The sequence below is a fragment of the Sciurus vulgaris genome, assembly GCF_902686455.1.
Source record: "Sciurus vulgaris genome assembly, chromosome: 11".
Taxonomy (NCBI): Eukaryota; Metazoa; Chordata; class Mammalia; order Rodentia; family Sciuridae; genus Sciurus; species Sciurus vulgaris.
This window is the reverse complement of record NC_136472.1, coordinates 55,350,970-55,365,082: the sequence shown is the minus strand read 5'-3', so window position 1 is coordinate 55,365,082 and position 14,113 is coordinate 55,350,970. Positions and strand designations below refer to the sequence as shown.

At 54.7% G+C, this 14,113-nt stretch overlaps 2 protein-coding genes across 3 annotated transcripts in view; both read right to left on the bottom strand.

The window, feature by feature from the left end:
- Positions 1-292: 292 nt before the first annotated feature.
- KCNJ11 (potassium inwardly rectifying channel subfamily J member 11) lies at positions 293-2,970 on the bottom strand. The gene is made up of 2 exons (XM_079103968.1): positions 1,372-2,970; positions 293-681 (listed from the first exon to the last, which is right to left on the bottom strand). The coding sequence occupies exon 1, from the start codon at positions 2,595-2,597 to the stop codon at positions 1,425-1,427; it is 1,173 nt and encodes a 390-aa protein (XP_078960094.1). The 5' UTR covers positions 2,598-2,970; the 3' UTR covers positions 293-681; positions 1,372-1,424.
- Positions 2,971-5,602: 2,632 nt separating this feature from the next.
- Positions 5,603-14,113, bottom strand: part of ABCC8 (ATP binding cassette subfamily C member 8) — a 73,690-nt gene continuing 65,179 nt past the window's right edge. For both annotated transcript variants that reach the window (XM_079103683.1, XM_079103684.1), the window contains exons 29-39: positions 13,989-14,081; positions 10,950-11,052; positions 10,333-10,446; positions 9,883-10,003; positions 9,601-9,731; positions 8,613-8,691; positions 8,324-8,432; positions 7,884-7,987; positions 7,037-7,170; positions 6,405-6,467; positions 5,603-5,847 (exon numbers count right to left, since the gene is read on the bottom strand). In XM_079103683.1, coding sequence (XP_078959809.1) covers positions 5,710-5,847; positions 6,405-6,467; positions 7,037-7,170; positions 7,884-7,987; positions 8,324-8,432; positions 8,613-8,691; positions 9,601-9,731; positions 9,883-10,003; positions 10,333-10,446; positions 10,950-11,052; positions 13,989-14,081 — 1,189 coding nt within the window. In that variant the 3' untranslated portion in view covers positions 5,603-5,709. The remainder of the gene's footprint in view (positions 5,848-6,404; positions 6,468-7,036; positions 7,171-7,883; positions 7,988-8,323; positions 8,433-8,612; positions 8,692-9,600; positions 9,732-9,882; positions 10,004-10,332; positions 10,447-10,949; positions 11,053-13,988; positions 14,082-14,113) is intronic.

Genomic DNA, 14,113 nt, shown 5'->3' with positions numbered 1-14,113 from the left:
CACAACCCTAATGCCTGTAATTCCTGCTTCTCTCCCTGGGTACCTCAGCTTCCAACAAATTCCCAGGAGGGAGGCAGGGCCTAGGGCTATAAGGCCTGCTGGATGCCAAAAAAATGAGGTAGCTAGACAGCTGGCAGTACTAGGTCACCTGGGAAGGAGGGGGAAAGTCCCCCAGAGCTGGGGGAGGAGCTAGCCTCAACTTTCCTGGTCTCTGCTAGGGCTCCCGGCACTTCTTGAATGTGGGATGACAGCTGCCAGCTCTGCTCTCCCTTTCCACCAGCACACTTGCTGCTCCCCAGCAAGAACAGCCCAGAGTTTAGGTCATGAAGGCGGAGGCTTTATTGACAATGCAGAAGACAGAATTTTGGGCAAGGACACACAACACTGTTCCAAGAGCCCAGACTCTGAGAATCCAGGCTTGGGTCAAACCCATCAGGACCAAGGACCTCTTCACCTCAGGGAACTCACATCCCCCACCATTCTGAACTTTCCAATACCTTTTCCAGCAACCCAAAGGCAGCCCTGCCCCCAGCTGTCCTGTGGACAAAGTGAGTCACAGTTATCATTGGGGAGCCAGGAGTGGAGTTCAGTCTGAGGCCTGTGGCATTTGGTGGCCACAGGACCTCTCTCCTCAGCTCTCTCTGCTTGGCATGTCACTGTCTGCCTTGTCCATCCAGCCTCCTAGGGTGGAGACAGAATAGAAACAACAGCCTCAGCCCAAGGAGTCCTCTCGGCAGAGAGGGTAAAGTAGGTGAAGGACAGGGGTGCTGGGCCCATCTGCTCCCTTCGCTGGGCTCAGAAAAGCCTTTTTCTGTTACCCTATCCCTGCTGTGTCTTCCTCCCTGGCTGAAGCCTGCGGGTGGAAAGCCCTGATGGTCTCAGCCTATACCCGCCTGTGTAGGCTCCATAGTTCCAGCCCCATAGCGGCAATGTGTTCTCACCAACCGCCCTCCCTTGCAGGCGGGGCCCACCCCTTAACCCATCAAAGCAGAGCAGGGGCCTGGCCACAGGGATTGCTTGGGGGCCACAGAAACCAGGAGGCAGGCTGCCAACCTGGGGATTGATTTCCCCAGTCACCTGCTGACTTGTATTAGGCTGATCATGGGGCCAGGAGTGGCTGGCAACCCAGCTTTAGGGTCCAGTACTACCCATAGTCTTCCCTTGGGCAGGAAGAAAGGGGTAAGCCAGTCCTGAGCTGGGGCTGGGAGTGGCAGGGACAAAAATAGCCCAGTACAGGCTCCTGCTGAGGCCAGAAATAGCGTAGTGACAAGTGCCTTGTAACACCCTGGGCACAAAGCAGGGAAGGTTGAGCTGAGGAGGGTCCAGGCCCTCACTTTGCCAAGGGACCCTCACCACATTGACTCTACCTACCATGCCACACTGCCTGAGTGCACATGCGCATGTGGGGCCCAAGGGACCATGACTTAAGACAGGGCATCTGGAGAGATGCTAAACTTCGGTTTAGCCTTGGCCATGGCCACACTGCGCTTGCGCAGAGGCCCACGGGCAGAAGCGAGAGTCAAGGCATCCAGCAGGCTGCGGTCCTCATCAAGCTGGCGGGCTGTGCAGAGCGGTGTGGGCACTTTAATGGTGTTGCCAAATTTGGAATAATCCACGGAGTAGCGGCCGTCCTCCTCAGCCACAATGGGGACAAAGCGCTGGCCCCACAGGATCTCATCAGCTAGGTAGGAGGTGCGGGCTTGGGTGGTGATACCCGTAGTTTCTACCACACCTTCCAGGATGACAATGATCTCCAGGTCCTGGTGGTGGTGCAGGTCACTGGGTGCCAGGTCATAGAGTGGGCTGTTGGAATCAATGACATGGTAGATGATGAGCGGGGCCACCAGGAAGATGCTGTTGCCACCCACGCCATTCTCCATGGGGATGTCCACCTGGTGGAGGGGCACCACCTCGCCCTCAGGGCTGGTGGTCTTGCGCACCACCTGCATGCGGATGGTGGCACTGATGATCATGCTCTTGCGGAGGTCACCCACACGTAACATGAAACAAAGGCGGCCATGGCGAACAGCAATAACAGCATGCTTGCTGAAGATAAGGGTCTCAGCTCGCCGGTGTGCCTGGGCAGTCTTCATGAAGATGCAGCCCAGCATGATGGCATTGATCATGAGCCCCACAATGTTCTGCACAATGAGGATCAGGATGGCCAGTGGGCATTCCTCTGTCACCATGCGTCCACCAAAACCAATGGTTACCTGGACCTCGATGGAGAAAAGGAACGCGGATGAAAAGGAGTGGATACTGGTGACACAGGGCACTGCCGTGCCCTCACCAGAAGCCAGGTCACCATGGGCAAATGCGATGAGCCACCAGACCATGGCAAAGAGCAACCAGCTGCACAGGAAGGACATGGTGAAGATGAGCAGCGTGTGTGGCCACTTGAGGTCCACCAATGTGGTGAAAACGTCCTGCAGGAAGCGGCCCTGCTCCCGGATGTTCTTGTGGGCCACGTTACAGTTGCCTTTCTTGGACACAAAGCGGGCCTTCCGCTCACGAGCACGGTACCTGGGCTCTGCAGGGTCCTCTGCCAGCCTTGTCAGCACGTATTCCTCAGGGATGATGCCCTTGCGGGACAGCATGGCTCCGGTGACCCCAGGGAGGGGTTTCCCCCATGGGGGGCACTGCCCTGACCTGGTCTAGGGTCTCCCAGACACCCTCTCACCTTGGGCAGTCTGCACACCTGAGATGGTCTACTAGACTCGTCTTCACCTCCACCTGGATCCTGATTCACTTCTTTACACTAGCTTCACCCTTCTGCCTACCTGCCCATGGCTAAGTGAGCCCTCCAACCAGGCGCGTTCTCCACTTGACCCTGGATCCCCACACAGTTCTCCTCCACCCCTGGGCCTCCCCCTACACCCCTTCTGGCCCCCCAGCGTTCCTTTCTCAACCCACCTCAGAACTTAACACCTCCCGATCTTACCGACTAACCAGACCTCACACAACCCCCACTGTTTTCCCGCCCCACCCATTTCTGTCCCAGATCCCCACCGCCCCACAGGCTCCCCTCTAGGTATGCTCCCTATTTCCTACCCCACACCTCCTCTATCGCCCCGCCGCTCCTGGATCCCTCTCTAGCTCTTGTCCTCTCTGTCTCCTTGGGATCCTGCGCCCTCCGGAGTCACCACCCGACCCGGCTCAACTCCGGATCCTTTCGCCTTCCGCGCTACCTGGCCCGGCTCGCTCAGAGTCGTGGCCTCCCGGCTGCTCCCCGGCCTCAAGCACGCCCGCCAGCCCGCACCGCAGCCCCCGCCCGCCGCTCGGTCCCTGCCCCGCCCGCTCGTCGCCGCGGCACCTGCTCCTGCTCCTCAAGCCACAGCCGTCGCCTCCCCGCCCCCTCCCGCTGACCGAGTTCTAGCGGCGGGCGGGTTTCCTGTCAGTCTTCAGTCTGTGGGTCAGCGAATACCGACCTGTGTGCAAGGTGCGGATAGAAGATTGAGGGCGGGGGTCGCCCGAGGAGCGGAGTGGGGGCCGACCGCCAGGGGGAGCCCGACCTATTCCTGAGCGGGAGTCGGGGCGGGCACAGGCGCAAGCCCCACCCCTAGCCACCCCTATCCTGCTCCGCCTCTCCCATCTCAGTCTGTCCTTGGGGCTTTGTCCAATACGACCAGCAGACCACACGAGGTTCCTTCTGCCCACACTATGAAATTGGAGGGCACGAAGGGAGTCATCATCTGTCCTAATCTGGGATAGCTGCTGCTATCGCCTGTTTTCCCTCCCTCCTTTTTTTCAGCTGGGTCATCTCTGCCTTTTGCGCAGCACTGGGTTTCCAGTGAAAGGAGGCACTGAGAGGTGGCGTCACTGTCCGGAGCTGAGGGCCCCTAGCACCACCTTTTCTTAGTCTTAGATTCCTTGAGAATCCGATGGAAATTCCAAATCCTTCCCAAACAAAAAGCTTCAATAGGCTTGGGAGCAGTGCAGCACCTACAACAATGCTCACTCTTTAGTCCCAGGAGCCTGGCAGTTCCATCTTCTCCATCCCAAGGGGCCCCAGCCCACCCTGTATTTTAGAGGGTGTGAGCTACTAGCACTTGCTTTACACTCCTCACACCTGTAGCCTGATTTCTTTCAACATAAGTAACAGGAAGTATCTGGACCTGAGTTGTTTTAGGACTAGCATGGATACTGGGGTTCTGGACTTTTGGCCTGGACATGTTTCTATTGTAGGTATTAGCCTCGGGTTGCCCTGGTGGTTGTTGGAACAGTAATGGCTTCATTTACTCCCTAGGGCTCAGATCCTTAGAGAAGAAATTCCCGGCCCATGATGATTATCTGTTAAAGTGGGACTGAGGCAGGGGCTCTGATGGTCTTGAAGTCAAGCCCAAAGCTCCTGGGTCTGGCAAGCCAGTACTGCAGGTGATATGTAAATTATAATAAAATGATATTTAAATAAGCGTCTCTCATTTGTTGACTGAGGGCAGGTGTGCACTCCTATTTCCTGAGGCAGATGAAGTTAGGACAAGCTGTTGTTTTAGTCTCTCCAGGGTCTAGGCCCTGGCAACTCTCAGCCACCACCTGGCTAATTGTGGTACAGGCACTGTTCTTTCCTTCTGAAGGATCACCATTCCCTACTTCTGAATGTCCATGCTTTGGGGGAACAGAGATGGGGACGTGGCACCTAGGCTTAGCCAGATGATAAGTTCTGGCCCTCCAACCACAGTGATTGGGTAAGGGAGGGAATGTGACCAAAATTGTCCATTGAGGTTTGTTCCCCAAGTTTTTGCTAGAGCTATTGGGAAAGAACATTTTTTTCCTTTTGGTTGCCCTGTGGTAGGATATGCTAGTAGTCATCTGTCATCAACAAGGAAGAGGTAAATGGAATCCAGAAATGGAGACATCCCTGACATCAAATACCTGGAGTCAATCATGTTTGAAATAGTATACCTCCTGGTCTTCTCAGTCACATACCACAATAAATTCAAGTTTTTGTTTAAGCCACTTTGAGTTGGGTTTCTATTATTTGCAAAGGGAATAGTACTAATTCAGGGTACCAGGCTCCACAATTCTAATACAAGAGAAAGAGGACAAAGTTTGATGGAGACCTGTCACCTTATCCATGGGGTTACCACAAAAATGCTATCTTCTTGCTATGGACTGAATTGTTTTCTCCAGACCTAGCCCCCAATGTGACTGTATTTGGAGCTAGGGCCTATGGGGAGGTAATTAAGATTTGATGAAGTCACAGGGATGGGACTCTAACCCACTATGTCTGCTGTCCTTAGAGGCGGGGTGGGGAGGGGTAAAGGAGAACACACAGGACTGTGTGTATGCTGAGAAAAGGTCATGTGAGGACAGTGAGAAGATGGCTGTCTGCAAGCCAAGGAGAAACCAAAGCTGCCAACACCTTGATCTCACAGCCTCCAGAACTGTGAGAAATAAATTTCTATTGTTGAAGCCACCTACTCTGTGATATTTCATCATGGCAGCCTGAGCTGACTAACACAGCCCTCATCTCATATATCAGGAGATATGCTTTGGCCCATGTTTACATAGTGACATCAGGGTCTGCCCAATGTCAAGGACAGGCTGGCTCCCTGAACCCACAGTTCACTGCAGTCTCTGCCCACCAGAGTTGGGGCTTCCAGTAGGAAATAATCAATCTCTTTATTTACAAGTGATTTACAGTTAGAAAACCCAGGCGGAGGTGGGGGGAGGAGGAGGGTACAGGATGGCACTTGGGCTCTTGACAGGTCACTTGTCTGCACGGACAAAGGAAGCGAAGACACTGTCCTTCTGGCTGAGCAGCTTCTCTGGCTTGTCAAACTCTAGGATGGCGCCACGCTTCAGGACAATCACCAGGTCTGCACTCAGGATGGTGTGCACTCGATGCTGGGCAGGTGGGAGAGGGCTGGTCAGGGTGTGGGTGGGGTCAGGGCAGCTAAGGGCTCCCTCCTGCAGCTTGGAGAAGGAGGCATGTGGCCATGGTGTCATATCTCTGGGGTGACTACCCCATCTAGGGAGGCTGTGATCTGAGCCCTCCATCCATTAATACCACCCTTTCCCCCTCCACTAAGGGGAAAAGGAGCTGTGTCTCAGCTCTCCCACATCCAGGTTTCAATATTCAGGGAAGCCCCAACCCCAACACCTCTTTTCCCTGACTTCCTATGGAGAAGCAACCCCAACCTAGCTCACAGGGCCTTGGGAGAGGGTGGACCTTGGAACCTGGAGAGAAAGAGGTGAGGTCTAAGGGAAGAGCAGGTGCAAATCCCCCTTGCCCCAAATCCTGCAACCCAGGATCCCTGCCAGTCCTCCAGACTCCTTGCCTTGACCTGCTCCAGGGTCCTTTCTTGGGGACCAGCCAAGCCCAGGGGCTGATCACCGATGACAGCCCCAGTAGCCAGCCCTGCTGCTGGGTGGTCCCCATACCTCTTCAATGGGCTCCTTACCGCAATGGTGACCACAGTGCGGTCTGCAAAGGCTGTCATCACCACCTTCTGGAGGATGTTTTCCTGTCAGATGGAAGAAGCAGCTGACGGCTCACGTGCCCAGTTGATGGGGTCTGGCCTGGCTTTGGGGTTGTGGCCCAGCTCCCATCTGACTCCAATCCTAGCCGCCCTCCCCCACCTTCTCTCTGTCCTACTTCTCACAGGACTTACTGGGTGCCCAGCTCTCAGGGGCTGACTCTACCTGAGGGGAGCTCAGTTCTGTGAGCACATGTGCTGCAAGTGTGTCTGCTATGTTGTGGGTGATGGATGGAAGTCTCTGTGGGTCTGTGCGTGTGTGTGTGTGTGCGTGTGTGTGTGTGTGTGTGTGTGAGAGAGAGAGAGAGAGAGAGAGAGAGAGAGAGAGTGAGAGAGAGAGAGAGAGAGAGAGAGAGGAGAGAGAGAGAGAGAGAGAGAACATTCTCTAAGACTAGATGGAGTCAGGGTCCCCTGGATGTTTGCCTTTTCTGCCACACATAACCATTGATGTTAAAGGTAACTTGAGCGTGTCAGGACTGCTTTGTACAAACTTTCCCCTAACACCTCACTAAAATCCTCTCCAAGGCCTCTGCCCCACGGACATGCCCAGAACCAACCGTGGCCATGTCGATGGAGGCTGTGGCCTCATCCATGATGAAGATGCTGGTCTTCCTCACGAAGGCCCGAGCCAGGCAGAACAGCTGCCGCTGGCCCTGGCTGAAATTTTCCCCGCCTTCTGTGATGATGGCATCTGAAAGCAGCCCCAGGCATGGGGAGCAGGGTTCACGTTGTGAGCAGAGCAGATGGCACGGGTTGGGGGGCGTTTGCCCTGTGTGGTTGTGTGTCAGGAACACACCTGATACAACCCAGATGCTATCTGCAGGACTGAGGTGAGAAGGGCACATGTGGTGGTGTGTGCTGCTGTGGCTTGGCAATCCTGGGAGGGGGTGTGTGGCCGCACAGCATGAGTGGGGGCCTCAGTGAGGGGGGATTCACTGAAGCCAGAGGTTGGCCAGGCCCCACTGATCAGGAGCTTCAGCACCCCCAAGGGCCTGCCCTTCCCTGGATAGGGTAGTCTTCCTAATAGGCTCTATCAGTGAACTGTGTCCACAATTTTCCACTCTGTTCTCTCTTCTCCAGGGCAGGGGATTGAGCAGGGCAGGGCTGAAAATACTAGCATGGAAGACTTACAAACTCTATCATATAGTGACCTCTACTCTCTCCCTGAGCCCAGCCCTGCAGGAGAGGTGAGAGCCTGAACTGACCTGTGGTGTGACCTGGAGCAAGTCATGATCTTTCTTGGGCCCCTGTATGATGAAAGGTAGGACTAAATGGTCTCTGGTCCCGTCAGATCCCAGACCTCAAGCTCAGGCACCTCAGATGTGGCTGTAAGGCTTCCCTCCCTAGCCCGTACATGCTCTGTTAGCACCCAGCCAGCCCGACTGTGCAGCCAGGAGTTGTTACCGAGGCCTCCCGGCAGCGCCTTCACCACGAGCTTCAGCTGGGCGATCTCCAGGGCCTCCCACAGTGTGCTGTCTGAGCACTTCTTCTCTGGGTCCAGGTTGAATCTGGAGGGTGGCACAGAAAGCCTGTAGGAGGGGAGCAGTGGGCTGCCTCCTTCCCCAGGGTCCTCACAGAGGGCAAGGCTGGTGAAGGGGTGATGAGTGAGAACTGAGTGACTTGGAGGCTTGGCTGGGTGGGGAGCACCAAGGTGGTGGCAGTGGGTGGTGGACAGCACTGGGAGCTGGAGTGAGGATGTCACCAGTGCCTGTCTTGGCCTCATGAGAAGGGCTGGAAGGTGACACTTGGCTGAAGATCCCAGTCCCCCCACGCCCGTGCCCTCCTCTCTGCATTGCAGTCTTGATAGAGCTGAGCCATTGTGGGCCTGGGGTGAAGAGGCTCACCGGATGGTGCCACTGAAGAGGACAGGGTCCTGCAGGATGATGGAGAGGCGCGAGCGCAGGGTGTGCAATGGCAGTTTGGCGATGTCAATGCCGTCAATGATGATGCGCCCTGCACAGAGATGCGTCACAGGTGGGCACCACCAGGGGTGGGGTGGTGCTGGAGATGGGCTCAGTCTGGGACATGGGCCCCAATGAGGAGGCAGAGAAAGGCAGTGACTGCTGGGTCTCCTGTAACATATGACCACAGGTCAGGACTGAGGTAGCCTGTGGTGCCCAACGTACAACTCACCTTCGAACATGTCCACCATGCGGAAGAAGGCGAGAGAGAAGGAGGACTTCCCACTGCCTGTACGACCACAGATTCCAATCTGGAAAAAGGGAGGCAAGTGTGTGGCTCTGGCTTCTGGGGCTGCTGGGAGTGGCCTCTAGTGCTAGCTCTGGGGGATGTGCAGGTGGAAAAGATCACAGTCTCTCCTCTCATCCTGGGCCATAGGTTTGGGCCTCTTTTCTATGGTAGGTCCAGAGGGGGCTCACATAGCAAACTGAGATCGCAGTGCAAGGTGTTGACATCCAATTTCCTGGATCTGGGAGTACCAAGTATGTGGCTGCAGGGGAACAAGGGGCCCTGCTGTGTCTCTGTACACTTGGGTATAGCAAGAGGACAAGAAGGTGTGCAGGGATGTATCTGTGCACCCCACCTTGAGCCATCTCTGACCTCATTGCTTCCTGGCTCTTGGGTTCCAATAGAATTTAAGATAAGAGACTAATACAGGTTCAGAGAAAGTGAACAGAAGGACAAGTGAGGCAATGACATATGGGAGAAAACAGCAGCAAAGACAGAGTTATACCCAAAGGTCAGAGACAGTGAGACAGACAGTGACAGAGAGGTAAAGAGATGGAAGGAGAAGGAGAGCATCGGAGAAAGATGGGGCTAGAGAGGAGGGACATGAAGAGAATTGGGTCAGAGCACTAGACAGGGGCTCCCTCCCTCAGGACAAGGACAGCCTTGCCATCTTGCCCTAGGCAGAGAAGCTCTGGAGCGGTGCAAGCCAGGGGAAAACCCCTATAAGTCAGGGGAGTTCAGGCTGTTTGTCTCTGGTGGACAGATGAGGAGACAAGGTCTGAGGACAGCAAGAGGAGGAGGGGGGCGGTCAGTGTGACAGACCCAGGGCCAGGAGACTCGGGGCACGAATGGGTAAGGCCAGGAGGAGGCCTAGAGGGCCGTGGGGGACTTCGTGAGCTGTCCTGCATCACGCCCTCTGGGCGGCTGGCCTGACCTTCTGTCCTGGGGAGATGAGAGCATTGACGTGCTTCAGCACTGGCTTCAGGGAGCTGTCGTAGCGCACGCTCAGGTTCTGGATCTGAATCTTCCCCTGGTCTGGCCAGTTCTTCGGGATCAGTGATGGTGCTAGGGGCCAGGCTGGGTGTCAGCCACCAGGCACGGGCCACAGCTGGTATCTAGGAAGGCCACCAGCCCCAGGCTCCCTCATCATCCCCCGAGCCCAAGCACACCCCTCCTGTGGGCCCTTCCCCCAAAAGCCTCCTCTGGTGCCCCTCACCCAGGAGCCCCTCATAGCTCTCTGCCTCCGTTTTCAGGAGCCCATGGATCCGCTTCACGGCTCCCAGCTGGATTTCCATGTCTGCCAGGTTCCTCACCATCCAGTTGAGGTAGTTGGACACCTGAGGGAAGTAAGCCAGTCATGCTCACTGATCACGTAGCTCTGCCCCAGCCCACAGAATGGCTCTCCTTACAGCTGAGGAGGACGGGGGGCCCCAGGTGTCAGATGTTGCCTACTGGCTGTCTGTTGAAAGTGGTCCTCCCTGGAGGCACAAGGAATGTGGCTCTTTACCTACCACATGTCTGGGGCCAGGATCCTGTTAGTCAGTCATTCTGCCCACATGGGAAGGCCTGGGTTGGGGGTATCTCAAGACTCGGTTGGGGAAGGAGCTCTGAGATTCCGGGAGTGCTAGTGTCTGACCCCTCCCCATCCCAGCCTGCTGTCACTCACCATTAAGGCATAGGTGAGGCCCAGGCCCACCAGGCCGGCAGAGAGCTCCCTGTGCAGGGAGTTGGAGATGGAGGTGGCAGCTGCGATGAGCACCACACACGCACCGATGTACTCCTAAGGAGGGAGAGCAGCTGGCCCCGGCTCACGCCCATCCAGGACAAGGAGCAGTGCAGACATCCCCAGACCAGCTCCACGTCACACACGCATCAGACACACAGGAGGCTGTGGAAGCCCAGGTCCAGGAGCCCACAAGTGCCCCCAAACTTAGGCTCCCCCAGTCCCTGAGCAGGCGGGCCTTACCAGCCGGCCCAACATGTATGTGTGTGTGTGTGTCTTGTGACCCACTGCAGACACACTCACTGGACACACACAACTATTCTTGCTCCAGGCACAACCCTTGGACAAACAAGTCCCCAGGCAGTAATACAGGGGAAGGGGACACAGGTTAGATGCTGGAAGGAGCACCAGGGCTGGGATAGCAGGAAAGCTCTATATCCACACAATCTGGTCCCCCACTCTCTCTTTCCACACCCTGGTCCATGTTTGGCCTTTGCTCTGGCTCCAGACTCCTATCAGAACACCTGTCCAGGATCTGGGTAGCAGTAGGTGGCACTTGCCATGCGAACTTCCAGCCATCTGTTGGCAGCCGTGAGGAAGAGGGAGGCGATGTTGTTGGAGTCCGTGTATTCCAGGAGCTTCTGCTGGAACCGGGTCTCGTACCTGGAGGGAGGATGAGGAGGTTCTGAGGGAATAATGGTGCCCACATAGCTCCTAGGAGGGGCCACCGGGCCTCACTGGCCCCCAGACTGGGCCACCTCTGCCATCTTATATATGCCATTCCTCACTTGAATGCCCTCCCACACCTCTGACTTATTCTAACCTGCTGAGTCCCACCTCCTCCAAACTGTTTTCACTCCAAGGCTTGTTATTCCCTGGAGAATAAAGAGCACTGCCATCCACCCAGTTTCTCAGGCCAGAACCAGGAATATCCTGGATTCACACCCAACCCCCAACACATCCTCTTACATATACATTCAAATAATCCTTGCCTCTGTCCACCTTTCTCCTGCCAGAAAAACCTCTCCTGGACTTCTGCATCAACTCCTGATAGGTGTGCTGGATCTCCCTGTGTGTTACCTCCACCCAGCAGCCAGCCAGCATGATCTTTCTAAATCACCAATTAAGGCCCTGCTGAGAATATCAATGGCTCCCATTGCTTTTAGGATAAAAAACGATCTCTTTCCCAAAACCCATAGGCCCAACATTCTCTCTGATATGTGGATGCTAACACACAGTAGTGGGGGGAAGAACAGAAGTTCACTGAATTAGACAAAGGGGAATGAAGGGAAGGGAGGGGGGAAGGGAAAAGGAAAGAAGTAGAATGTACTAGACATAACTTTCCTATGTTCATATATGACTACGTGAGTAGTGTAGCTCCACATCATGTACAACCACAAGAATGGGAAGTTATATTCCATGTATGTATAATGTGTCATACCTATAGCACATAGCCTCTATGTGGTGTCTCTGAGGACCGGGGAAGAGACCAACTTTGGAGCTGTGCAAACCCAGGCTGGTAGTTATCTGAATATCACAATTGTGTGTCAGGATGGAGCCTCAGTTTCCTCATCAGTAAAATGGCAATGGGAATAATTCTTACACGGACTGAAAACAACCTCTGGACTTAATACTGAGCCCAGTGCTGGGTACTCTGGAAACTCTTTTGTGAAAGAACAGGGCCTTTTAGGATAAGTTCAGAAGGTCAGACGGGCCTAGGTGCAAGGCCCTCCACCAGCTCTCACGGTCTGTGTGACCTCAGATTGGTTACCAGCTTCTCCGGTAGAGGGTACATCTGTAGATTATAGCTTCTCATCCTTATGTTATGAGGCTGTTGTGAGGATTAACTGTAATAATGCACGTGCAACACTTAGCACTTGGCGCTCCGTAAATGCACAATCAATAAATGCTAGTTAGCTCTCAGCAAACCAGACTGCTGGGCCAAAGCTGATAAATTAAACACATACGGGGATGATTAAAAAGTCTTTCATTTAAGTTTAGGAATCATTCACTGTGTCTGGGCGGGTGTGGGAAGCCTCGCTGGGCTGCAATTATTTGGCTGACCACAGGGTTGGCCTGAGTCACAGGCTTGAACTGAGTCTGGTGACAGGGTGCTGGAATCTGGTCCACTTTAGGAAAAGTCACAATCTCTCTGCTCCAGGCAGGAGACCTGAAGACCTCTGGACACCAATTGTTAGAGGGACAAGCCAAAACTTAGAGCAGAAGCTAGGCCCAGGGATGTCGAGGGACCTGAAAGTTGAAGACACTGGGGAAATACAGGCTTAAGAAGGGAAGGGGGCTGGCAGCAGACTCTAGAATCTTGTGCTTCTGTGTGGAGGCAGCATAGGCTTGGGTGGGGGCCAGGGATGTGCAGGAAGCAGAACCCTGGCCAGGGGACAGCTCTGCTTTGCTCAGACAAGGAATGAGCTCTCATTGGCCCCACATGCCAAAGAGTGAAAGAAGGCTGTGGTGCTACAATAGGCCAACGATGGACTTGATGGCCAGAGGAGGAGACAGGAGCTTTTCTGAACCCTAGGTTGGTCCTTGAGACCTCAGGTTACAGGGTTTGGTGTCACATGGTTATTGTCACACCCCTTGCAGCTGTGTCATTCTATAAATAAACTATTATCACTCTCTGGATGAAGCTTAGAGACCAGAGCCCAACTATCTGGGTCAGGGGTCTCTGGCTTGGTTGGTAGGATGATAAATGCCCCAACAACCAACCAAGACTTGGCTGGAGGAGCCACAGCCAACTCTACCCACTAGGCAGCCTCAGATGCTCCTGTCCAGCCTGACACTGCCACACAGGATGGTGAGAGGATGCCAGGGGCACTAAAGTTTAATGGAAATTTCTCCAGGCTGGCAAACTCCTCCTTATCCTTTGAGTGCTGGCTCCCATGACACCTTCTTTATGAAGCCGTCCACAACTGCCTCCCTCCTATGTTTCCACAGCCCATGTCCCCATTTCTTGCAGTGCAGCTGTCACATGGATTTGTCCTGGCCTGCTCTAAGTCTGGACTGTAAATGCCTCCAGGGCGGCCGCTTGCCTGACTCATCTTTTTTAGTGCCTGGCAAGGGGTTCAGCAAGGGGCTCAGCATGTGTGGGTGCTCAGGAAATGTGGGTTGAATGAACAAATAGTTTTAAGTATGGGCTGTGTGGAACCTAAGCTTCCAGTTTCCTTATCTGTGCAATGGCAACAATCATGTTCAGCACCTAGGGTTGCAGTGCAGTCCAGCAGCATGAAGAGCAGTCAGCAATGTCTGGTGACAGGAGGTTCTTAATAACAGAAGGCCTCTGTGCTGGTCCAGGGATCTGAGGGCCTTTCTAGCACTGACTGTTGAAGATCCATCCCGGCCTTATTTCTTCCCATGTTCTGTGTTGGCTCACAGAGGCCTTAGATCTGTCTGCAGGGCTGGAATTTTATAGCTGGAGCTCACTGGGGCCTGTCCCTACTGGTGGACATCACCTGGGCCTTGGGGCCGGAGGAGGGGATGAGAAGTATGTCCTGGGTCTTCCCTAAGTGGGGCTCTTTGAGTTCAATGTCATGACCTGTGACCCCGCCTCCCCACTCCTACCTTGGGGAAATTTGGACCTGTACCTGAAGGCCCGGATGGTGGTGAGGCCTTCCACGGTCTCAGCAAAGTGTGAGAGCAGCGGGAGCTGGGTAGTGTCATCCAGCTGCTGTAGGTCCCTGTGCCAGGGAAGAGAGCAGGATGGTTAGGA